We start from the raw sequence: 26,895 nt of genomic DNA, 5'->3' as shown, positions 1-26,895 counted from the left end.
AGTATTTATTTAGTTTGTTTGGAATGTGTGGCTCATTTTCTATGACTTGTCTTTGAGCTCCTGTGAGTTTTCTTAAATTCTCCTTTATTATTTGTTTAGCACTGATTAAATCTTTGGATATGATAGCATCATGCTCCATAGTGTATGTGCATGAAAAGACAGAAAAAAGACAGTTTTTACAATATTAACTTCTTTTTTGGAAAGCAATTTGTATGACCTCAAAATTTCTACTTCTTACCTTGTCCATTTACTCAGACTATTTCTGGAAAATATTCTGAACAAGATCAACCATATTTTGCAGAAGGTTTGACAGACTGCGGCTCCTATTCTTTGTCATGTCAAACACTGCACTGCAACGACACAAGGGAGCACCTTGGGAGTGGGGCGTGGACAGAATGCCCTGATGGCAACAGTGGCACTGTGCCCCTGAGGAAACCAGCTGCAACGGCTTTCATTTACTGCTTCTTCCCCAGGGACTTGAGAGTCAAACTAATAGGCGAGGTTGTCGGACAAATGAAGTCTGACAAGTTTTTGGCAAACAGGAGGTTGTAGGGAAGCTTCGTTTACCAATTGTCAAAATAACTAACAATATGAAACCCATAAGGGAGCCCCCAGGGAATCCTGCTAAAACCGCTGCGGGCAAGCCAGCCAAGTTCATTTTGCAGCAAATGTGCAGGAGTTTGAAGATCTGCTAAAACTCATGATGCAGGAATTTAAACAGTGGAGCACTGCACGCCCTTTATCACCATCCAGAACGGGTGCAATTCACAAAAGCCAATTTAAGTATATGAATGACAGGAAGCTGAGTAGCAAAATGGCATCCAAAACCCATGCTGGAACGGAAGAGTATGCTGATATTTGTTATTTAGATAACATAAAAGGGGTATACAGTCATATCTGGCAGGGTGCACATGTTTTCCTGAAAACTAGGTTCTTTTATCTTAAGTCGAATGCTATCCCAAAAACACCGAAGCACACATATAAAAATCATATAAACATTAAAGAAAAAATAAAATTAGCACTTAGCTTTTAATGCTGGATTAACTTGGAGCAAACAGCTGTGAAGCAGCACCACGTGCCCTTCCTAGGCAAAGCAACTTGACACAATAGTCGAAAAATGGAGCTTACAAAATAAGAATTGATCCATTGAGTGATCTGTTTGTCTTCTATGTGCATATTAGAAAGTTAAAAACAGCCAGAATCCTCACTTACATGTACTGTAATCAAGCTATTCATCCTTGTAAGAGTTGTTGGGTAAATAAGAAACTTGAGGGATGTCCATACAGTTCATCAAACCTGTTTGGATGGTGTGTAGGTGTCAATGTGCCAATTACTGAACGCCATCTAAATCAATTACATGACTTTGTTGTTCTATCCATTTTCCACAGCACTTTGAAGTTGAGGTTCCTTCTTTACTTCTTGAATGTACAGTCGATTCCTGTTAATCGGACCACATCGGGACGTGATCATTTGGGTCCTAATAACCGGCTGGTCCGATTACACGAACATGCCCTATACTTGTGCAACCAAGACGGGACGTGCTATAAGTAACACATTAAAATGTCATTCTGACTTCTATTGTGCTACACACGCGTATGGCGAATGTACAAACAAGAACTACATACATGTACATGTACGGTTGCTTACAACTTGTTTATTGAAAAAGAAATCTACAAATTCTTCGAAACGATCTACATGCCACTCAGCATGCAAAGCCAGTGCAGGATTTACGTATAAGCTACACAAGCTATAGCTTTAGGGCCCCCGCCTTCTTGGGAGCCCCCAAAACGAATTGTCCGAGTGAGCAATTGTCATATATACTTTATAGCATTATTTGTCCCAATGCCGCACGTCCGGGACGTCCAATATTCTTCACCCAATTGTTTTGCGCGTCTTTTCGAAGAACAGCGCGCTATTGATCCTAGGGTTTGCATTACCGATAACCGGTTAACCAATATTACCGGTAATTATGACTACCGAAATTACTGATAAATTTCGACAGTATGATGTCTCAAATAGCTTAGGGCCTTATCAAGTCTAAATCCGGCACTGTGCGAAGCACAATAAAAAAGGTTACATTACCAAATTCCAGTCAACGTTTGAAGAACTTGTCTAGTGTAATCTGACACATTCTGTTGACACACTGCACTTGAACAAAATCACCACAAACATCTAACGCATCAATGGGACTGCCTTCATTTCCCTCCTGCATGAAATATCGGCGCAAAGTTTCAATGCATTTCCTGGCATCCTGTGTTGTCACTTGCACTAACTCATTAGGGTCATCATCATCACTTTCCTGGTCTTCCGTTTGACGCTTACATCTGCTTTCCGTGGGCGACTTGTGGCTTCTTTTTCTTATTCTCTGTCACATTCTTTGATCCGATTAAATGGAATTTTGGTCCAAATAAGCGAACAATATTAGGCTTATGTAATATGATCTGTTTCGGTTCTTTAGGATTCGGTCCGAATAAGCGGCTGGTCCGATTAACCAGTGGTCCAATTAACCAGAATCGACTGTACTACCCTCTTATGTCCACTAGGTGACCAATATACCATATTTACTCTTGTACCACGCGCCCTCGTGTAAGATGTGCACCCTAATTTTTACAAAGAAAATCGCAAAAAAAGTTTTGCCTCGTGTATGACGCGCGTTGTGATTGTACAGGAAGCGTTTAGTGGGAGAGTGAGCACTGTCGAGCGAGAGCGCGAGCAAGAGAGAGACCACAAGTGCGAGCGAGCGAGTGAGAGAGAGAGAGAGAGCGCGAGCGAGCAAGTGAGCGAGCCCAAGCGGAAGACGTTTCCTCGTGTATGACGTGCACCTGATTTTCTAATGCTAATTATCGGGGAAAAAATGTGCGCGTGGTACACCCGTAAATACGGTACATGTGTGGCATAAGCTTCAAAAGCTGCATAAATTGATCACAAATCATCAGAAATTCACAAATGTATTTTTGTTTTCCATTTTGTAGGTAAATGTTAAGTCCAAGAAGCTAAGCCATGCTGGATCCAAGCCCTCCATCTGCAAGAGAAGTTACCCATTTTCCAAGATAGCCATGAACAGTTGCAAGTACAATGGAGGAGTTGTGAGGCCACTTGGCAGCCTGGGCTCATCACGTCGCAATCTCGCCGAGCTGGACTCGGAGACACAGCCCCTGCAGACACTTCACAGTTCTGGCTTGGAGGTAGTGGTCTCCAAGGGCAACAGTGAAGATACTGGCAAAGTATCCAGAGACAGCCTGGGAAGAGATGGAGGTGGCACGTGCCACAAGAAAAACAAGGATATTGGCTACAAATTGGGCCATCGAAGAGCGCTGTTTGAGAAGCGTAAGCGGCTCAGTGACTACGCCTTGATCTTTGGAATGTTTGGGATTGTGGTCATGGTCACGGAGACAGAACTTTCTTGGGGCGTGTATTCCAAGGTAAAAAAAAGTCTTTTTTATTTTAACAAGTGTAGAAAACTCTAGCATTGAATTACAGTCATGAATTAAAGCTCCCAGGGGTGACCTGCTTTTAAAAGTTTTCATAAACTGCTTGAAATGTTTCATCTGTAAGAATGAGTGCAGGTCCTTAGAAGGTAACTGTTTGTTTTATTCTCTAGGACTGTAATGGTGGTCTCACCAGAAGAAACTGCCCACACAGACAAAGATGGCCACAAACCTGGGGTCTTAGAGTCAGAAAGCATTGGTTTACTCAGTTGAGCTAAAGGGAATTTCTCTTGCTCAACTGAGTAAGTGAACGTCTGAATTCTAGCTTTAAGTGTAAGGGTGTCCTTTTACTTGGCAGGCTCCTTCTTTCGCTATCGCCCGATGAACCCAGAAAATTGTCATCAGCAAGGTATTACTCAGGGCTTTGCTCCTCTCAGTTTAAGACCTCAGGTTGACAAGTTGGCTGCACGCTCAGGTACAGGACACCCTTCTCATCCACAGTAAGAAGCTCCACTGGCTAAAAGGCACGCTCAGTAATCCAAAGGCTGAAACGACACAAGCCACCAGACACAAGTACTCATAGCAGCTCGGCTGAACCCCTGGCACGGACACTGATTACTTGCCTTTTAATTTCCAATGGTAGTCTTCAGATGTTATTAGCAAAAGACAAGGATATACAGTTGTGCTTGAAAGTTTGTGAACCCTTTAGAATTTTCTATATTTCTGCATAAATATGATCTAAAACATCATCAGATTTTCACTCAAGTCCTTAAAGTAGATAAAGAGAAACCAGTTAAACAAATGAGACAAAAATATTATACTTGGTCATTTATTTATGGAGGAAAATGATTGAATATTACATATTTGTGAGTGGCAAAAGGATGTGAACCTTTGCTTTCAGTATCTGGTGTGACCCCCTCAATAACTGCAACTAAACGTTTCTGGTACCTTTTGCTCATTCCTGCACACCGGCTTGAAGGAATTTTAGCCCATTCCTCCATACAGAACAGCTTCAACTCTGGGATGTTGGTGGGTTTCCTCACATGAACTGCTCGCTTCAGGTCCTTCTCCAACATTTCGATTGGATTAAGGTCAGGACTTTGACTTGGCCATTCGAAAACATTCACTTTATTCTTCTCTAACCGTTCTTTGGTAGAACGACTTGTGTGCTTAGGGTCGTTGTCTTGCTGCATGACCCACCTTCTCTTGAGATTCAGTTCATGGACAGATGTCCTGACATTTTACTTTAGAATTCTCTGATATAATTCAGAATTCATTGTTCCATCAATGAAGGCAAGCCGTCCTGACCCAGACACAGCAAAACAGGCCCAAACCATGATACCACCAACCACCATGTTTCACAGATGGGATGAGGTTCTTATGCTGGAATGCAGTGTTTTCCTTTCTCCAAACATAACGCTTTTCATTTAAACCAAAAAGTTCTATTTTGGTCTCATCCATCCACAAAACATTCTTCCAATAGCCTTCTGGTTTGTCCACGTGATCTTTAGAAAACTGGAAACGAGCAGCAATTTTTTTGGAGAGCAGTGGCTTTCTCTTTGCCACCCTGCCATGCACACCATTGTTGTTCAGTGTTCTCCTGATGGTGGACTCATGAACATGAACATTAGCCAATGTGAGAGAGGCCTTCAGTTGCTTAGAAGTTCCCCTGGGGTCCTTTGTGACCTCGCCGACTATTACACGTGTGCCTTGCTCTTGGAGTGATCTTTGTTGGTCGACCACTCCTGGGGAGGGTAACAATGGTCTTGAATTTCCTCCATTTGTACACAATCTGTCTGACTGTGGATTGGTGGAGTCCAAACTCTTTAGAGATGGCTTTGTAACCTTTACAGCCTGATGAGCATCAACAACTCTTATTGTGAGGTCCTCAGTAATCTCCTTTGTTCGTGCCATGATACACTTCCACAGACACATGTGTTGTGAAGAGCAGACTTTGATAGATCCTGTTCTTTAAATGACACAGGGTGCCCACTCACACCTGATTGGCACCCCATTGATTGAAAACACCGGACTCGAATTTCATCTTCAAACTAACTGATCATCCTTGAGGTTCACATACTTTTGCCACTCACAAATATGTAATAGTCGATCATTTTCCTTAATAAATAAATGACCAAGTATAATATTTTTGTCTCATTTGTTTAACTGGTTTCTCTTTATCTACTTTTAGGACTTGAGTGAAAATCTGATGATGTTTTAGGGCATATTTATGCAGAAATATAGAAAATTCTAAAGGGCTCACAAACTTTTAAGCACAACTGTATGTGTGGTTTTTGAAACAGAAATTATTTAGTGTTCTAAATTGACTATGGATTGCTATCAAAAACCAAAGGGCTTAACTATTATCATGGTTAAACAAGAATTGAACCACCCACTCCATCTCATACCAAGCTTGATCAACCAGGCCGAGTTCTGTGGCCTGTGCAGGCCTGTAGCATGAACAATGTCTGCAGGCTTTATATACTGAGCTGCCGCCATGATTGACTTTTGAAGAAGCAGACTATTTGCAGTAAAGAGAAGGAGTACAGTACATAATAATGTGCTACTGTCAACTACTCAGCCCTGGGTAACAGACAAAGGCTGATTTATTAACTAACAAATGAACAGACAAATGTATAAGCAATAAAGAAGGGGCTAGTGCAATCAATAAAAATGAAGATGTGTGCCTTCTTAGCCTACCTAACACAAATAAGGGTCTTTAATCCTCATGCAGTGGCTATTCGGCTTAACCACGATAAATACAACTTGAGCACAAATATGGCATTAGGCTCCTGCTTGCTTAGAGCCCTTTCAAACCGCATTAGCCTGTCTTCCTCCCTGTCAGGCATACCTTTACCTCTAGTCCACACTCAACTTCAAGCTCTCTTGGCTTATATCATTACCTGGTCCGCGTCCCCTGCCCAACTTGTACTGTGCATGCACACTTATTTCATGGAGATAGACATTACATCGCATTTTATGGCTCTGTTTGAGAAGCAAATTTGATACAGATTAGGTAGTGACAGCCTGTGGCAAAGAAGTGTTGTGATTTGACTATTTGGAATACCTTATGGGGTGGCAAAGTGGCGCTGCTGCCTCGCAGTTAGGAGACCCGGGTTCACTTCCCGGGTCCTCCCTGCGTGGAGTTTGCATGTCTGCGTGGGTTTCCTCCCACAGTCCAAAGACATACAGGTTAGGTGGATTGGCGATTCTAAATTGTCCCTAGTGTGTGTTTGGTGTGTTTGTGTGTGTCCTGCGGTGGGTTGGCACCCTGCCCGGGATTGGTTCCTGCCTTGTGCCCTGTGTTCGGCTCTAGCAGACCCCCGTGACCCTGTGTTCGGATTCAGCGGTTTGGAAAATGGATGGATGGATGGATTATCTTATATCTGTGTTGTGGTCTGTTGGAAGCAGTATACATCATGGAATATTAATACATGGTTTGTTCAGTTAATAGTTTAACCACAACTACTGTAAATAGAATTTTATTATTGTTATTTTTCAAGTTTGTTGCAGGATGTTGTCAAGGAACGCCACACAATGTTGGCACAATGTGTCATGTCACTGCTGCTATACTGTACAACCCAGATAAACTGCCAAAGTAGAAAATGAAAAATCTGTAAGGTCAGCACCATACACTCAAGATTAGATAAAATCTGTGATTGTTTTAGAAAAAAAACTTTTCCTGGTTAATGAACTTGCTTGTTGCTTTTAGATTTTTGATTTCTGGTTAGTGTTTCAACTTGTGGTGACAGATCAGTTAGAATTTTGATTTTGACTTCAGTTGAATTTTTTTTTTAATCTCCTAATCTTCTTTAATGAAAATTCTTAGGATCTCATTCTGTTCAAATCCCAATTCCCCTTTCGACTCTTAACGGTTTTTGTAGCAGTACGACTTTTGATAATTGAGTCGAGTGGTCCACCTTTTGTCTGCATTGTTCATTTTATGTTTCGTTTTTTGTTTCTGTATTTGTTGGTAGTCTATTTTGCGCTATTCTCATGGTATTCCTTGGACAAACATGCATCACTTGGTCTAGCCACCTCAATCTACTGGATGGCAGCATTCCCAGCTGCCAGTAGGCAATTCGTGAGGGGCTAATGTTACTGGAAAAAAAAAGCAGATGGCCATTGTCCATGCTGCAGTCCAGCTGATTATCCTGGATAAACTGACTGGCAAGACAAGGGTGTTATTTCACTTCCCAGCCCTGAAATACTTGCAGGTTAACGTGGGAAGTACTCCTGGGACTGGATCTTGGCTATGCAAAACTCTAGGGATGCTTTTGAAATTATCTCATCATGCTTCTCCCATTGTCTTTCTGTTAACTTGTTTTCCCAGACTGGACAAATTAATATGGGTCTTGTATTCAGGATGCCATCCGAATTGTTCATTGATTATAACTAACTTTATAGTGTATATGTTTGCGTATACTGTATACTTACAGTGTATATAAATACAGTCCCTGACAAAAGTCTTGTCGCTTGTGTCCAAATTGACCTGAAGTGCCGCTAAAATATATTTCTAATCACGATTTTGTTACAAGAAATGGGTCATTTTAATCCCATCAGCTTTTGTAATAATGAAACTGACAAAAAGTATTCTAATATTCACAGCTTGGTAAAGCCCATTGAGTCAATTTTTGGCAAGACATAAATGTTGTCGCCTTGTCATATGAGCTTCACCTGTGACTAATAATGGATCAATTAGGTCTCAGGTGTGTATAAAAAGAACCCCAGTACACTAGACCTTCACATCAACTGCAACTAGACCTCTGCAAACATGCCTAAGATTCACCCTGAGACTAAAGTGTTGATTATCAAGAGGCAGAAGACCAAATCCACTGCTGATGTGGCAAACACCTTCAATGTGTCTCAGCGTCAAGTTCAGAGGATAAAAAAAAGATTTGAAGAGACTGGAGACGTTTTTGACAAGCCCAGGTCGGGAAGACCCCGCAAGACAACTGCTCGAGAGGACCGTTTGTTGGCTCGAAAATCCATTTTCCAACTGCAGCAGAGCTCCACGAGACCTGGTCACCTGAAGTTTAGCACTAAACAAAAGACAATTGAAAAACCGTGTGGCATTTGCCAAGGCCCACAGCCTGCTAAAAGGATGGACGCTGGAAAAGTGGCAGAAGGTGGATTTTTCAGATGAATCTTCTGTTGAATTACACCACAGTCACCGCAGATATTGCAGGAGACCTACTGGAACCCTCATGGATCTGAAATTTACCCAGAAAACAGTGAAGTTTGGTGGAGGCAAAATCATGGTCTGGGGTTACATCCAGTATGGGGGTATGCGAGGGATCTGCAGGGTGGAAGGCAACATCAATAGTCTAAAATACCAAGAAATCTTAGCTACCTCCCAACCATAAAAAAGGCCAAATTCTGCAGCAGGATGGTGCTCCATTGCAGCGAAGAAGATCAAGATGCTCCAGGATTGGCCAGCCCAGTCACCAGACATGAACATCATTGGGCATATGTGGGGTAGGATGAAAGAGGAAGCATGGAAGACGAAACCAAAGAATATTGATGAACTCTGGGAGGCATGCAAGACTGTTTTCTTTGCTATTCCTGATGACTTCATCAATAAATTGTATGAATCCTTGCCAAACCGCATGGATGCTGTCCTTCAAGCTCATGGAAGTCATACAAGATATTAAATTTGGATCTCACAGCACCACTACTTAATGTGCTGACATATTTTTGGATTTGCAGGAAAGTTGTTCATTTTCTGAATAGGCGACAAAACTTTTGTCTTGCACAAATCTGACCTTTCTGTCTTGATTAAATGATAAATCTTTTTTCAGTGAAACTAATTTATTTCGGTGCATTAAACATCATTTGGGAGGGCTTTAGCTTTTCCATCCATCCGAATCCAAACACAGGAGCCAATCCCAGCCAACACAGGGCACAAGGCAGGACCCAATCCCGGGCAGGGTGCCAACCCACCGCAGGCTTTAGCTTTTCATATGAGCTATTTCTAACACCAGTTGATTAATTAAAAGCCAGGTTAATAGCAGGAGTTTCTACAAAATAGTGAAGCGACAAGACTTTTGTCAGGGACAACTTTATTATTCAGTAACTATGTATGATATGGATATTTAGTAAGCACCAAACTATAGAATTACCATTCATTTTGTGGCACTTCAAGGTTGTAAGCATTGCAGTGTCCATGGTGATATACTAGAAAGGGCCTGAAATGAATTCGATGACAGAGTTGACGTGCGCTTTATGAAATGAGGGGTGCATATTGAGCTTAAGAAAATTCTTTTATACACTAGTTTAGACTACACGTTCACTTGATAATTAGTTATTGAGCGATGCATTTTTTTGAAAGGGTTCAGTTTGTTTTGAATCACCCTGCATGCACATTTTTTTTAAAAGAGATGTCATTATTTTCTGAAAAATGTTACAACACTTAAAAGGAGAAAGCTACTGATCTTTCTGAATGACTGCAGTTGCCATTTCCAGTGTAAAGAAATCTGTGGAATCCTACTTGGACAGTTCATCTGAAAACCTTTTGGAAGACCAGCCTCCCCTGCATATCATGTGCCCTCCATTACTGTCTGAGCCACAGATTTGAAAAGTTTAAATGATACATGGGCCAGGTCTGTACTTCGGCGCTAGCACTTGGCCAATTTATCACACTGACGAACAGTAGGTTCCTTGTAATGTAAATGAGAGCCGAAACAGGTCCCAGGGGACAGAGCATTCAGAAGATAAATGTGGGTCTTTAAGGCATTAACAGTGTGTGTTTTCTAGGCCGCACAAGGGACAGGTTGTGCTGCCATTTCCCTGCTGGCTCGTGTTCCAGGACACATACTCAGAAGAGGCCTGTGATCTTGAGTAGGCTGGGGTGTGGGTTATTCTTTGAAAAACGGATCTATTCCACATTTTCTCATTAAAAGATTAAATCAAAAGGGACGAACAAATGGCCTACATTTAAAAAGCACTTTAAAATGTTCATTAATTGAAAAAAAAAAAAAATCATGTTCAGCTCTCTTTGATTTTAGTGAGGCTTTCATTAACACAGTTTTATTTCTTCTTTGTTTTTGACATATCCCAGTTAAATCTTTAGAAGAACTGGTTGACACTTTCATCATCATAACTCATTTATCAACCATTTAGGGTGAGACACATGTTTTTCATATCTTCTATCGCCACTGAATCATCTTTGGCTTCCCTCTTGTCCTTCTCCTGTCCACCTCTTACCCCAACTGTAAAATGGGGTTAGAATAAAGTCACCGTCCTTCTTGTGTGCCATGAAGAGCGACTAAAGCAGGTTGGTCTCAGAAAAGGGCATTCTTCCTTAAAATGTTTCAGCTGTAGTTCCCCTTGATAGTTGGCACTTTGATCTGAATAAATGTAACTAACTTTATAACAGCAGATGGTTTTAGAATGACAACGTTCACAGCTTCATCCTCCAGGGTGCTTCCCAGTTCCTTAACCCTTGACTCCTTTTAATGTTATATTACATAGCGTAATATTCTCTGACCTGCTTAATCTAATTTTGAGTTGAGAGTGGCTGGGACCTTTCCTTGCAGCATCAAGTGAAGGCCAGGAATTCAGCATTGCTAGTCTCTTCCTTTGTCCATTGTCTGTACCAATCCAATCTTTCCACTCTCTGCCCCATTGGTGTCTGAGGTAATCATTACCTCTCACTCCCTACCAATTCAAGGTGATCTGTGCCAGGATTCAGACTCCCTAGGAACCTTATGACAAAGTGTATTTTAGGAGTGGAGAAGCTCTTTAATACATGTGTCCTGACAAGTAAGTGACATCATTCTGCCCCCTTTTTTTCCATACTTGTTTTACAGCCAACCTCTGCACATGGCTGCACCCTTTTTCCACAATCCATGTTAGCTGTGTGTATCTCTCTCTCTCAGGTTCAGTGCGTAGATGTTATACTGTTCACCTCATTAGTCGCACATCTTTGAGGATACCAGATAGTCTTTCAACCAGGCCTTTTGAGGAGAACAGGTTTAGGCTTGTGCAGCTATTATTTCCCACTCTTTCTCTGTAGCTGACCCAGACTTAGAGTGAAAGGCACTATATGATAGATAGAAAGATAGATAGAGTGAAAGGCACTATATGATAGATAGATAGATATGAATGGCACACTCTCTGTATAATAGATAGAAAGATAGATAGAGTGAAAGGCACTATATGATAGATAGATAGATATGAAAGGCACTATATGATAGACAGATAGATAGAGTGAAAGGCACTATATGATAGATAGATAGATAGAGTGAAAGGCACTATATGATAGATAGATAGATACTTTATTAATCCCAAGGGGAAATTCCTATACTCCAGCAGCAGCATACTGATAAATAACAATATTAAATTAAAGAGTGATAACAATGCAGGTATAACAGACAATAACTTTGTATAATGTTAATGTTTACCCCCCTGGGTGGCATTGAAGAGTCGCATAGTGTGGGGTCTCCTCAGTCTGTCAGTGGAGCAGGACGGTGACAGCAGTCTGTCTGTTGCTGAAGCTGCTCCTCTGTCTGGAGATGATCCTGTTCAGTGGATGCAGTGGAAAGAAAGTGTTTATATGTTTGTGAAATTAGCGTAATATTTTTGAAGATTTATTCTGTAGATTAATTTATCATAGTCTATGAGTAGGCCTGATTTTCAATTAACTCAATTAATTAATTAATTCAATTGACTAAACAGGCAGTTGGTTGGTTAGGAGAGTCTCTCTCCCCAGTTGTCCGGAATTGGCTGAAGTTCTGCTCTCGGCCTGCCTTTCTGTGTGTATCAGTTGCCCCTGCACCTCCTACCCGTGTCTGTTACTATGCAGTACGTATTGTACAGAAATCACATGATCAACGGGAATAGGACATAAATTAGGGGAGCTCTGACGTGGTTTTGCTTAAGAAAGGCATTTCATGCCTTTGCAGCAGTCTGTCTAGAGCTGGTTATTACCAAAGAGTTACTATTAGATAGACAGATAGATACTTTATTAATCCCAAGGAGAAATTCACACAATCCAGCAGCAGTATACTGATACAAAAAAAAAATTAAATTAAAGAGTAATAAAAATGCATGTAAAAACAGACTAATAATAATAATCCCGCTAATAATGTTAGCATTTACTCCCCCGGGTGGAATTGAAGAGTCGCATAGTGTAGGGGAGGAACGATCTCCTCAGTCTGTCAGTGGAACAGGACGGTGACAAAAGTCTGTCACTGAAGCTGCTCCTCTGCCTGGAGATGACACTGTTCAGTGGATGCAGTGGATTCTTCATGATTGACAGGAGTTTGCTTAGTGCCCGTCGCTCTGCTACAGATGTTAAACTGTCCAACTTTAATCCTACAATAGAGCCTGCCTTCTTAACAAGTTTGTCCAGGCATAAGATGTCCCTCTTCTTTATGCTGCCTCCCCAGCACACCACCGCGTAGAAGAGGCGCTCGCCACAACCGTCTGGTAGAACATCTGCAGCATCTTATTGCAGATGTTGTAGGATGCCAACCTTCTAAGGAAGTATAGTTGGCTCTGTCCTTTCTTACACAGAGCATCAGTATTGACAGTCCAGTCCAGTTTATCATCCAGCTGCACTCCCAGGTATTTAAAAGTCTGCACCCTCTGCACAGTCACCTCTGATGATCACGGGGTCCAGGAGGGGCCTGGGTCTCCTAAAATCCACCACCAGCTCCTTGGTTTTGCTGGTGTTCAGGTGTAAGTGGTTTGAGTCGCACCATTTAACAATTTAAATGATGTCTTACAAGAATATTCAAGGCATCAGTTCCTTTCAGTAACCTCTAATATTAGTGTACAGCAAATCCTCCATCTCAGGTTATTAATTGGACTCCTAACACCAGTGTAATATCTTCCGGGAGTGTAACACGAAAGAATGGACAACCATTTAGACAATCGCCTTTAAAAAGAACATTGGTTATACAGCCATTAAACCCAACCTTGGCCTTTTGTTTTGTGACCACTGATTTAGAGTCTCTCTCTCTATGTTTACAAGAGGTAGAAGTTAACTGTCACTCTCACACATAAAACCAGTGAGCTAATTCATGCCAGTATTTTTGGGTTTCCCCAAAACCATGAACCAAGACCAGTGGATTTTAGCAGAAGAGTGCCTTGCAAAAAGGTTCTTCTGATAGCGGTCACGGGACATCGTATTTTTGTTTGCCGGTGCAACAAATAGTTCTGACCAGGCATCAACCACAGCAACAACTGTGGTCATCGCTACTGTTGTGAAAAGAATGGAGATAAATGCCATCAACTCAGAGAGGGAGAGGCAAGTTAATTGTACCACATGAATGTCACTGACAGAATAAAACTCAATAATAAAAAATTAAACAAAACGCTCACTTTTATAAGTAGCCATAATTTACACCTGGTGTTACAGACTCAAATCAAATGTGTGTTTTTATTATATTACAGTAATCATAGTAGCAGCTCACTGCTCAAAATATGGAGTGCCTGGACTAGAACCCAGAATCTTTTGGTTATAAGACAGCACTTCTTACCTCTGCACCATATCAGCTTTCAGTCGACTGACATTTGAGTATGGGTTTTTAACTCATTGACAGCAGCATGTACATTGAATGATTTTAGTTTTACTTTGGTTATATTCTTGAATAAAAGCACACATGTTTATGTGATATTTGGACTAAAGTCTTCACACATTGTTCACATTATTAGTATAATATGGAAAAGGTTTCCGCTTTAAGTATGTGTTCAGCATTTCTTGCCTCGCATTTCCTTTCATCCTACACTTACAGAGATTGCTGTTCCTCCAGAACACACATGAAATGCATTTGTTCCAAATAACAATGTATTATTTATCCTATACAACTCCAGGCACCGCTCACACAGACAAAGAGCCTTGAGTTGGGAGAATTTTTTCTCCGGGTTGTGCTTTGGGGTCGGGTTTGGATGGGATTGGGAGAGATGGGATAGCAAACTGCTTGCTGCTTGTACTGATTGACACATTTGCAAAACAAAAGACGCTAATAGAGAGGTGGAAAGGAATTTCAAGTGGCCCAGGATTACAAGTTTTTTCGCAGGCTTCAGGGATTCTACAGGGTGGGCCATTTATATGGATACACCTTAATAAAATGGGAATGGTTGGTGATATTAACTTCCTGTTTGTGGCACATTAGTATATGTGAGGGAAACTTTCAAGATGGGTGGTGACCATGGTGGCCATTTGGAAGTCGGCCATTTTGTATCCAACATTTGTTTTTTCAATAGGAAGAGGGTCATGTGACACATCAAACTTATTGGGAATTTCACAAGAAAAACAATGGTGTGCTTGGTTTTAACATAACTTTATTCTTTCATGAGTTATTTACAAGTTTCTGACCACTTATAAAATGTGTTCAATGTGCTGCCCATTGTGTTGGATTGTCAATGCAACCCTCTTCTCCCACTCTTCACACACTGATAGCAACACCGCAGGCTTCCAGTATCCGTAGTTTCAGGTGCTGCACATCTCGTATTTTCACAGCATAGACAATTGCCTTTAGATGACCCCAAAGATAAAAGTCTAAGGGGGTCAGATCGGGAGACCTTGGGGGCCATTCAACTGGACCACGACGACCAATCCACTTTCCAGGAAACTGTTCATCTAGGAATGCTCGGACCTGACACCCATAATGTGGTGGTGCACCATCTTGCTGGAAAAACTCAGGGAACGTGCCAGCTTCAGTGCATAAAGAGGGAAACACGTCATCATGTAGCAATTTTGCATATCCAGTGGCCTTGAGGTTTCCATTGATGAAGAATGGCCCCACTATCTTTCTACCCCATATACCACACCATACCATCAATTTTTTTGTTCCAACAGTCTTGGAGGGATCTATTCAATGTGGGTTAGTGTCAGACCAATAGCGGTGGTTTTGTTTGTTAACTTCACCATTCACATAAAAGTTTGCCTCATCACTGAACAAACTTCTGCGTAAACTGAGGGTCCTGTTCCAATTTTTGTTTTGCCCATTCTGCCAATTCAGTGCGCCGATCTGGGTCATCCTCGTTGAGATGCTGCAGTAGCTGGAGTTTGTAAGGGTGCCATTTGTGAGTAGCTAATATCCGCTGAAGGGATGTTCGACTAATGCCACTCTCCAGTGACACGTGGTGAGTGCTACGCTGTGGGCTCTTGCTGAATGAAGCTAGGACAGCCACTGATGTTTCTTCATTAGTGACAGTTTTCATGCGTCCACATTTTGGCAAATCCAACACTGAACCAGTTTCACGAAACTTAGCAAGCAGTTTGCTAACTGTAGCATGGGAGATGGGTGGTCTCGTAGGGTGTCTTGCATTGAAATCTGCTGCAATGACCCGGTTACTGCGTTCACCAGACATCAACACAATTTCTATCCGCTCCTCACGTGTTAACCTCTGAGACAAGTCAATGGCTGTAAACAAAGAGAAAACTTGTAAATAACTCATGAAAGAATAAAGTTACGTTAAAACCAAGCACACCATTGTTTTTCTTGTGAAATTCCCAATAAGTCTGATGTGTCACATGACCCTCTTCCTATTGAAAAAACAAAAGTTGGATCCAAAATGGCCGACTTCAAAATGGCCACCATGGTCACCACCCATCTTGAAAAGTTTTCCCCCGCACATATACTAATGTGCCACAAACAGGAAGTTAATATCACCCACCATTCCCATTTTATTAAGGTGTATCCATTAAATGGCCCACCCTGTAGTGTTAAGTGTGAGAGGACATCCAAACTCACAGTGTCATAACACAAATAAAATGAATATTGTAGTGTACATCATCCAGTTTTAGGTAGCTGCTAACTTGACACACAATGTTTAAAACAAAAAGACATCTTGTATCAAAGTTTGATTTTGCCTTAAGTGGCAAAGGTGGACTCCTATTTGTTGAAAAATTCACAACCAATGATCACTCGGCCAAAAGCACAATGCCCTCAATGCAGATGAAAAGGAAGAAGAAAAGTGGCTTTTCTGGAAAGAAGAAAGACTTGTTGTTCTGATACAGTCAGGGCAGTTGCCCTGGCTCAAGTTTATTTCAAGTTCATTTAATTTTTGTGATATCATTTAAATTAATTTGTATCTTAAGCTATTCACTTTGTTTATTGGCTTTTGTTTTGTCTTAGTTCTATGGCATTTTGTATGATTATTTTTTTTTTTTTTGCTTCTATGTAGGATTCTTTGTGTTCTGCCCTCCTCACTGTTTGTGGAACCTAAGGATGCGGGCCACCTAATCATGCAGATGGGTACTGCCTCCAGCAGTTCTTAAGCTGAAGCATTAGTTTGTTTTATAGCTCAGGCATTGTAGTAGTGGTTATTGTTTTTGATTGAATTTGTTTTTGTTCAATTGGATTCTCTGGTGTCACACACGTGTGCATGGGAAGCAGCTGAAGGGCTTAGGAAATACTGTTTATACATCTGCCCAGGGGGGGGCGGGGTGCACTGACGCTCTTTCTGAGTTCTCTGCAGGTCTTACCGGGAAATCCCACCAGGAGCCGCCATTTCCAGGAAGGACACATCACTTCCGGTTCCGCCCCAAGAATGAGGTCACTTCGGTTCCGCCCCAAGGATGATGTCACTTCCAGTTCCGGCCCAGAGGACGACATCATTTCCGCCCTCTGTGCTATAAAGCTCACTGCCTTTGCTTAGGCAGGCAGTTCTGTTTTGGACTCTGTTGTGTAAACAACTGTTAACAATGCCTCAAAGACTTTTGCAGCCGGGAAACCGTAATAAACGGGTGGCTGCCCCAAACCTTTCCACGTCTCTGGTCTCCACTTATTACAGTGGCGTAGTCGGCAGGATGGTGTCCCGATGAACCCGGGACACGAACTATCAGGAACCAGGTGGGTGAGTACCGGGCCGAGTTTCGGGCGGGAGTGCGCCAGAGGGTCAGGAAGGACGCGTGCAGGCTCTGCTCCATGAGCATAACCGGTGGGGACCACCCATCTCGTGGAGAAGGTGAGGGACCCACAGGCGTGGGCTGGCTTCTGGGGAACACACACGAGTGGCTCAGTATGCTCTCCTTGGCAGGAAAGCCGAGCTGCCCATCGGGACCAAGGTCCCAGTTAACGATGGGTTGTCCCCAGGCCGGCAGGTGAAGGAAATCATAAACTGGGAGTTTAACCCAAGCAAAGGGCTGTCAGAGCAGGCTATGGCTCTCTGGCAACAGGTGGGTGAGTGGCTACGCCATTCGAGTTAACCCCTTACAAATAGTGCAGCAAGTGGCCTGTTTTCTGCTGCTAAAAGACTACCCCAGGAATTTGCCCAGCCGCCTGGGGCGAATTCCATTCTATGGACGAGCTGCTGCAGCTCTTGCAAACCCAGAGGCCGGCTGTGAAACCTGGGAGGGCAGAACAGCCGCTCTGTGGACTACCGGGAGCTATGTCCCACTAAAGCAGTCCCTTCCACGCATTCCAGAGCTTGTTCCGAAGTCGCCGGGCCGTCTGGCTTGCGACCTGTCGGGGAACAAGGCGGACCGTAGGGGACAATGGCGGGGTTGTTTTTGTGCCCTTAGCAATCCCTCGGCGGGTAAACATACGGGGGGGCTTCTTATTAATGGACATAAGATAACAGCGCTGTTCGATTCCGCAGTAGCGTGTCTGTCGTTGCTCGCCGTTTTATTCTACCGCAACAGTGGATTAAAAGAAGACCAGTCTAAAATGTATACACGGAGATATCCGCACATACAATACCGCCCGGTGTTACGTATGTCTCGGAGGAACCCTTCGACAGCTTACCGTGGCGGTGCATCCGGATCCTCCGCTTCCCGTAATCCTCGGGCGAGACTGGTCTGATAGTAACGGCGTAGTTTAGAAAGCATTCCCGAAAACTTATGGCCTCGTTATAGATGACAACGATTCATCTCAAGTTGCTTCCACACCGTGTAATCAGCCGACAGGGAGTGGGGCGGTAGGCCAAGAGAGTGACGAAGACACTCCCGGACCGTCGCGGGCTACTACGCCATCCACTAGCGCCCGGCAGCGAGGGAGGAATCTCCGCCCCTTGAGGTCAGACCGACCCTCTCTCTGAGTTGCACGTTCAGTTTAGAGCAACACCGGCTTCTTTCAAGAGAGAACAGTGGAATGACGACTCTCTGAAACACATAAAGAATGCAGTGGTTCTCGTTAACGGCCAACGCACGCATTTGCCCATGCCACAGGGACCTCACTTTGTCATTGATAATGATTTGTTGTATCGGGTCGCTGAACATGAGGGGAAGGTCCGGAAGTTGTTGCTAATCCCGCGGACCTACGGCGGCAGGTTTGCGAGTTAGCACACTCCCACCTTCTTGGAGGCCATCTCGGCTCCGATAAAACATTAGAGCGAATTAAGCTCCGTTTTTTCTGGCCGGGATTAATGAGGAGGTTCGCCGCTTTTGCTTTCCTGTCCGGAATGTCAACTGCGGCAAATTCCTAGGAGGACCGTGCTCCTCTGGTTCCCCTTCCCCTTATTGACGTTCCTGTTGATAGGATTGGGGTTGACATAGTAGGACCCCTAGAACCCTCAGCCCGAGGATATAAATATATACTCGTCCTCGTGGATTATGCTACCCGATTCCCTGAAGCCGTTCCGCTCGGCTACCACAAAAATATTGCACGGAACTAGTAGGAGTCTTTTCGCGGTAGGCATTCCTAGAGAAGTCCTGACGGACCAAGGAACGCCTTTACCTCGGAAACGCTCAAGGAGACTGCCAAGTTACTGAAAATAAAGCATTTAAAGACCTCGTGTATCATCCTCAAACCGATGGCCTAGTGGAGAGATTTAATCAAACTCTCAAGCAAATGCTACGTAAGGTAGTCAGCAAGGATGGGAGGGATTGGGACCAACTCCTCCCCTTGTCCTCTTTGCATATCGGAAGTTCCTCAAGCCTCTACGGGTTCTCTCCATTTGAATTACTGTACGGAAGACAACCCCGGGGTTTATTGGATATTTTAAAAGAGGGCTGGGAAGGGGAGGCACAGCCCTCCACTAATATTTTGGAATATATAGCCCAATTGCGCATAGATTTGATGCAATAAGACCGATTCTAAAAGTCATATAGAGGAGGCGCAATCAGCACAGGCCCGCCTTTATGACCGTGGCACGACTCTCCGGGAGTTCCAACCGGGGATCGCCATGGTATTGGTACCAACTTCTCACTCTAAACTGCTCGCCCATTGGCTAGGCCCCTACGAAATTAAGGAAAGGAAGGGATTGGTTGACTATTTGGTGAAACAGCCCAATCGCCGACCAGCTGAGCGAATATATCATGTAAACCTGCTGAAACCGTGGAAGGAGAGGGTCCCGATCCCTCCTCCGACAGCCCTGCTCTCTTCGCTGAAGTAAGTTCCCTTAATTTCGGCGAGCAGCTATCCCCAGGCAGAAACAAGAGCTCAAGCAGCTATCCGCTCTGTCCCAGAGGTGGTAAGTGAAAACCGGTCGGACCTCTCTGATTGCGCATGACATATTGACTGACCCGGGGGTGATCGTCCGTGAGCGACCCTACAGACTCCCGGAGGCAAAGAAAGTAGAAGTGGAACTGGAAATCAAGCGAATGCTGGCACTAGGAGTAATCGAGGAAAGTAGTAGTCCCTGGTCCAGTCCCATCGCCTTGATTGCTAAGCCTGACGGCAGTTGGAGGTTTTGCAATGACTTCCGTCGGCTTAACCAAGTTTCCAGATTGATGCTTATCCCATGCCTCGCGTGGATGACCTCCTCGAGACTGGGACCAGCCAAATTCTTGACTACACTTGACATGACAAAGGGGTACTGGCAGGTTCCTTTAACGGAGTCCGAGGGAAAAACCGCGTTTAGCACTCCTAGCGGACACTGGCAGTATCGTGTCCTTCCATTCGGGTTACACGGGGCGCCTGCGACTTTTCAGCGTCTGGTGGACAAAGTGCTCCGCCCCATAACTCGTTCTGTGCTGCCTATCTGGATGACGTGTCATCTATTCCAGCACCTGGAAGGAACACATACAGCAGGTCACAGCAGTATTACGGACACTGGGAGAGGCGGGCTCGAATCAACCCCAAGAAATGTTTCTTTGGATTGAGGAAGCCAAATATTTGGGCTACCTAGTGGGCGGGGTACTGTGAGGCCACAGTGTTCCAAGTTGCAAGCCATAATGGCCTGGCCCGTCCAAAACCAAGCGGCAAGTCCAATCCTTTCTCGGTTTGGCGGGTACTACCGCCGGTTTGTGCCTCGCTTCTCCGAGAGCGCGCCCTTGACCGACTTGACAAAGAAAAGAGCTCCTAATACGGTGGTATGGTCTGATAAAGCGGGGCTGCATTCAGTGACTTAAAAAGGGCTCTGACTTCAGCACCTATCTTGATCTCCCCTAACTTCTCTCTCCCTTTTATCCTCCAGACGGACGCTTCGGACACAGGCTTGGGTGCCGTGTTGAGCCAAAGCGCCGACGGTGTTGAACACCCGTTATGTACCTGAGCCGGAAACTGTTGGACAGGGAGACCAGGTACGGCGGTGGAGAAAGAGGCTCTGGCGATCAAATGGGCAGTAACTCAGCTGCGGTACTACCTCTTGGGTCGCGTGTTCACTCTGGTGAGGGATCATGCACCTCTGAAGTGGATGGCCCTTCACAGGAGTCAATCCACGGGTCACGCGAGGTGGTTTCTTGACCTGCAGCAGTACAAGTATCGCTTCGCTCATCGACAGGGGTCTCTTCATGCCAACGCCGATGCCCTCTCCCGGCCCACGACCTCTCGGTGCAGGTCGCCCGCCCGACGGGTCTGGGCTGAGGGGGGAGTCTTGTCACACACGTGTGCATGGGAAGCAGCTGAAGGGCTTAGGAAATACTGTTTATACATCTGCCCAGGGGCGGGTGCACTGACGCTCTTTCTGAGTTCTCTGCAGGTCTTACCCGGGAAATCCCACCAGGAGCCGCCATTTCCAGGAAGGACACATCACTTCCGGTTCCGCCCCAAGAATGAGGTCACTTCGGTTCCGCCCCAAGGATGATGTCACTTCCAGTTCCGGCCCAGAGGACGACATCATTTCCGCCCTCTGTGCTATAAAGCTCACTGCCTTTGCTTAGGCAGGCAGTTCTGTTTTGGACTCTGTTGTGTAAACAACTGTTAACAATGCCTCAAAGACTTTTGCAGCCGGGAAACCGTAATAAACGGGTGGCTGCCCCAAACCTTTCCACGTCTCTGGTCTCCACTTATTACACTGGTTTTGATCCCTATTTTCTCTATAAGGTACTCTTTCTGGTTGGTATTTACTTTTTGCTTTGCTTTTAAACATATTTTTGTTCTGTATATTGGTAGTGTCTTATGTATAACTATACTTTGGAATCTTCTTAATAAATGTTTAAATATTTAAAGACTTGGCTTTGTTTGTAAGTCTGAGTGTTTAACAGTTGTTCCCTCTTTTCCTTTTTGTAAACGTTTTTGAACTTTAAAAGCCTAACCCTCATTTTTGGGCCTGTGCAGACCAAGAGGCCCGCATATTGAGTTTTAGGGTTAGGCTACCTGGGGTAAGGTCTGTTCTTAGGGCTCAGACCTGAATTAGGGTTGTTTGAGTTTTTGGATGTCTGTTTTTGTGCTTCTCAGTGATGAATATCACAGTATTTGACTGTTCAGTGTCTCATGTTCGCTGTTTCATGACAAAATGAAGAAAGGGAACCCATGGGCACCATATCTTAAATCCATTCATACAAGCACCAGTGCTATCATGCAGCATGTTAAATGACTGTCAGAGTGCAGTGAGATTTCGCTACATTAAAGTAGCTTGAAACTGTTCTGAGATGTTGTGTGGGATTGTTATCCATCACCCTTTGCATTTTGTAGTCATGTACTCTGATTCAAGCACTCATTTAGTGTTCCATGCTGTGTCCAACTTAAAATCACATAATGTTACACTGATTTGCGCAATCATTAACTTTTTTTTTTCTGGATTTTTCTTTTATGTTCATTACAGGTCACATTTTAATATAAGCATCTGATCTGACAGCTGAAGTATAACACAGATTATTCCACATCCCTGCTGTCAGTGACCTCAGTCACATAACTCATTGACTTAACTTTGTATGAGCCCATAATGAAGTTTAGATGATGATGTTCTGTCTTTGTTTCTCTGTTCCTTTCTGTGCAATAACAGTTACCCTAACAATTGCTTTTGTTTGTTTTTTAGGAATCTTCTCATTCATTTGCACTGAAATGCCTTATCAGCCTCTCCACTGTTATTTTACTGGGACTCATTATAATGTACCATGCCCGTGAGATTCAGGTGAGTGATTACTATTGGAGCTCGGAATAAATGCACGCTTTAGTGGAGGTTAAATTGAATTTAGTTTTGTTCAGTTTGAATTGTATGGAATGTTACTATGGAGGAATATTTCGGACAAAATAAAATAAATAAATAAATGCGCAAATAAATAAAAGTACTGTGAAATGTGAACATAAATAAATAAATGCGTCATGAAATGAGAGCCTAAATAAATAAATATGTCATGAAATGTGAGCATAAATAAATAAATTTGCCATGAAATATGTTTTTTTTTTGTTGTTGTTGCTTATTTATTTAATTTTGTCCGTAATATTCCTCCAAACCGTCATGAAATACGACTTGAAATAAAACTGTCACTTTCACTCGTCAAAGTTGAGAGGGTGGGCTCTAACACGCCCTCTAGTTACTGATTGGTGAATCGATAGCACAAGAATTAATTTGAAAAATGTTTACTACTGCCGATGAAATGGATTTTGCCGAAGATATTACGTATTTCAGAGAGAGAATTGAAGATTTATCGGAAGAAATTACAATGTTGGCGGCCCTTTTAGACTCCGATATAGATGAAACTATTTTTTAAATTATCGAAGAACAGGTGGAACGAACTCTACTACACTCCAGTTCAGGTGACGCAGTTCCCTGCTCTGGTCGTCCATCCTTTGACATTCCAGCTGAGTCAATAGAACACTTTCTGTTATGCGGTTTAAAAGTACGACAGATTGCAGATCTATATGGTGTAAAGTGATCCCTCGCTATATCGCGCTTCGAGTTTCGCGGCTTCACTCTATCGTGGATTTTAAATATAAGCATGTCTAAATATATATCACGGATTTTTCGCTGGTTTGCGGATTTCTGCGGACAATGGGTCTTTTAATGTAAAGTACATGCTTCCTCAGTTTGTTTGCCCAGTTGATTTCATATAAGGGACGCTATTGGCAGATGGCTGAGAAGCTACCCAATCAGAGCACGTATTACATATTAACTAAAACTCCTCAATGATATACGATGTGCTTCCCCAAGCGGATTGTTTGCTTTTCTCAGTCTTTCTCTGACATTCTCTGCGCCTGACAGAGGGGGTGTGAGCAGGGGGGCTGTTTGCCTAGAGGATATGGACGCTCCTCTAAGAAATGAAAGCACGTATTGATTTTTTGATTGTTTGCTTTAATCTCGCGCGCTCTCTCTCTCTGACGTTCTCTGCGCCTGACGGAGGGGCTGTTTGTTTAGAAGATACGGAGGCTACTCTAAAAAATGCTGAAAGACTTACCTTCACATTGCTCCCTTCTTTGCGGCTGCTTTATCCACGGTGCCCATACTTAAAATCCCAACTAGTGATGGGTCGTTCTTGAACGATTCGTTCATTTTGAACGAATCTTTAATGTGACTCGGGAAGAACGAGTCGTCTCGTGGGAGTGATTCGTTCAGTCGCGCATGCGCATTTGCGCAACTTCCTATAGTTTCTGTATTGGAATTGATTCACCTGTTTCGAGTCTTCGGGTTTTTCGAGTCGTTCGTTCATCACGTGACAGCCCCATAAGCTTAACCAACTCAGTCTGAGCCGGAAACAGAATTGATTAGTTTATCTCTCGAGTCTTCAGGTTTGAGTCGTTCGTTCATCACGTGACAGCCCCATAAGCTTAACCTATGCAGTCTGAGCCGGAAAGAGAATTGAACGAAATGACTCGAAAAATGATTAGTTCATTTTGCGGAACGAGACTCAAAGATCCGAGTCAGTAAAATGATCCGAACTTCCCATCACTAATCCCAGCAGCACGTATTGATTTTTTGATTGTTTGTTTTTCTGTCACGCTCGCTCTCTCTCTCTGACATTCTCTGCTCCTGACGGTGCTTGTTTGAAGAGGAAGATATGTTTGCATTCTTTTAATTGTGAGAAAGAACTGTCATCTCTGTCTTGTCATGGAGCACAGTTTAAACTTTTGACTAATGGGTGTTATCTCATGTCTAGAGGGCTCTAATAATGTTAACAGTGCGGGAGAGTTTATAAGGGCTTAAAATATATAAAAATAACCATGCAAACATATCGTTTCTACTTCGCGGATTTTCATCTATCGCGGGGGGTTCTGGAACACAACCCCCGCGATCGAGGAGGGATTACTGTATCGGAGAAGACGATCACAAGGCGAATGAGCCAGTTTGATATACGGTAAGCTGCAACGGCTGTATTAGTTTAGGTACTTTGACATGGACTGCCCAAAGCAGCGCAAAACAACTTTGCCACTGATCAGAGCTGTAGAGTTGTTTGAAAAAGTAGCTGCGAATATGCACCTGACTTTATACTCGTAAAACAAGGGTCAAATACTCAGGTCAAAATATTAGTTGGCGCTGCTTTGGGTATTGGGTTGCCGCCCAACTCTACCCCACTGCGCCACCGTGCCGCCTATCACCACAACTAACAAAGATTTTTTTTTACCTAATAACAACAACAACATTTATTTCTATAGCACATTTTCATACAAGCAGTAGCTCAAAGTGCTTTACATATTAAAGAATAGAAAAATAAAAGACACAGTAAGAAAATAAAATAAATCAACATTAATTAACATAGAATAAGAGTAAGGTCCAATGGCCAGGGGGGACAGAAAAAACAAACAAAAAAAAAAACTCCAGACAGCTGGAGAAAAAAATAAAATCTGTAGGGATTCCAGACCATGAGACCACCCAGTCCCCTCTGGGCAGTAATAGTGCATTACATCACGGGGCAGGTATAAACCAGACCATTCAAATGTTTTTCACTCAGAGTCAACATAAGTTACTAAACAATTAAAATTTCAGTAATGAACATATAGACTGTGATAAATACAAAGTGTTAAAAACCCAAAATTCAAACACTGTTGCTTGTAAAGTTGTATATTGAGTTCCATGTTCATGCTATTGGTTTCTGTGCTTTTATTACTGATTTTCCAGCATAAAGCATTTATATTTATGGAAAATTAGTTTGTGTTTATACATTGGTTTTATTCCTCTGAAATGTTGTCCAAGGTCACCTTAGAAAGATGAGTAGGACTTGGAACATTGGGCACCCTCCTTAGTGAACTGGGAGAGCACAGCATTTTCCCATTTCCTCTTTGTTCAAGGAAATATGGCATGTCTTCTCACCAGCTCCGACACCGCTAACGGAACTGGCCGAAATCAGCTAAATGTGCACTGTGACAGATAGGGGGCGCTGTCGTCCCCTTGAACCCCCTCAGACTAGACGCTAGACTCCAGATAAAAGTCCAAATATAATTTTTATTCGAACTGTACAGTGCACAAAGCACCCTCCTCTCCACAATACTCAAACATAATACCAATAATCCTCCACTCCCAGACGCGTTGCCACCCAGCTCAGCTCTCTGTCCATGTGACTGGTAACACTTCCGAGTCAGATAAAAACTCCTCTTCTTCAACCCGGAAACATGTCATTTCCTCTGTCCATGTGACTAGGACGCACTTCCGGGTTGTAGGGAAAACCATTGTTGTTCCTCCCTGCAGCGCCTTCTAGCAGCCCCCGTGGTATCCAGCAGGGCTGTGGATAAAAACTCCATTGTCCATAATTCCCTGCTGGTATTCAGGGCACCTCCATGCTGCAGGGAGGGCGCCACCTGGTGGCCTGGAGGTATTGGCCGGAATGAATGGCCAGCCATAGTCCACAGCACCTAATTACAGTTGCTGCTGCTATCACCAGGGTGTGACATTTTTGTGCACTACTCTGTATTTCTGTCGTGCAAAAACCAATAAAATACATTAGCTCAACATTTCAGCAGATGATGCATTGCCGAAATTCCAAGGTAGAGATTATTAAACCTTTAAATAATTAATCAAATTTAAAAAATATACCTCAATATACTGACGAATTACTCCAGCAAAAAATACTGCAATATTGTATTGACATTTTTATAAAGTTTTAATAATATGTATCTAATATGTATTTAATAATATTGATACCTGTGATCACAAGACTAGAACATAAAGCCAAAACTTATGTTCAGGTTTTTACTATTGCCCTTACTGTTATGACTGACAGTCCCAAAGCACTTCCAAAAATGCCCACTAGAGGGGGAAACCACATCAAAAGTCATGCCTAGATACAACAAGGGTCATGTAAAATCTTTATAAAATAAAATAAATATATTATCACAAAAATGCAAGTAAGTACATGAAGGTCTGTGGAGCACACAAGGTAAAAAAGAAATTGTCAGCAAGAGCAAACCAAAGCAAACAAGTCTCAGTACACAAACCGAAGACGAAATCTTAAAACAAAGCAAAAGTGGTCAAACAA

The 26,895-nt window shown here is 43.1% G+C and overlaps 1 protein-coding gene across 2 annotated transcripts in view; it reads left to right on the top strand.

Moving 5' to 3' along the window:
• Nucleotides 1-26,895, top strand: part of kcnn1a (potassium intermediate/small conductance calcium-activated channel, subfamily N, member 1a) — a 217,498-nt gene that overhangs the window by 84,628 nt on the left and 105,975 nt on the right. For both annotated transcript variants that reach the window (XM_039767078.1, XM_039767077.1), the window contains exons 2-3: nt 2,973-3,422; nt 22,524-22,619. In XM_039767078.1, the coding sequence (XP_039623012.1) occupies nt 3,057-3,422; nt 22,524-22,619 (462 nt within the window). In that variant the 5' untranslated portion in view covers nt 2,973-3,056. The remainder of the gene's footprint in view (nt 1-2,972; nt 3,423-22,523; nt 22,620-26,895) is intronic.

The sequence above is a fragment of the Polypterus senegalus genome, chromosome 10 (genome assembly GCF_016835505.1).
Source record: "Polypterus senegalus isolate Bchr_013 chromosome 10, ASM1683550v1, whole genome shotgun sequence".
NCBI lineage: Eukaryota > Metazoa > Chordata > Cladistia > Polypteriformes > Polypteridae > Polypterus > Polypterus senegalus.
This window is presented reverse-complemented; position numbering and strand designations above follow the sequence as displayed.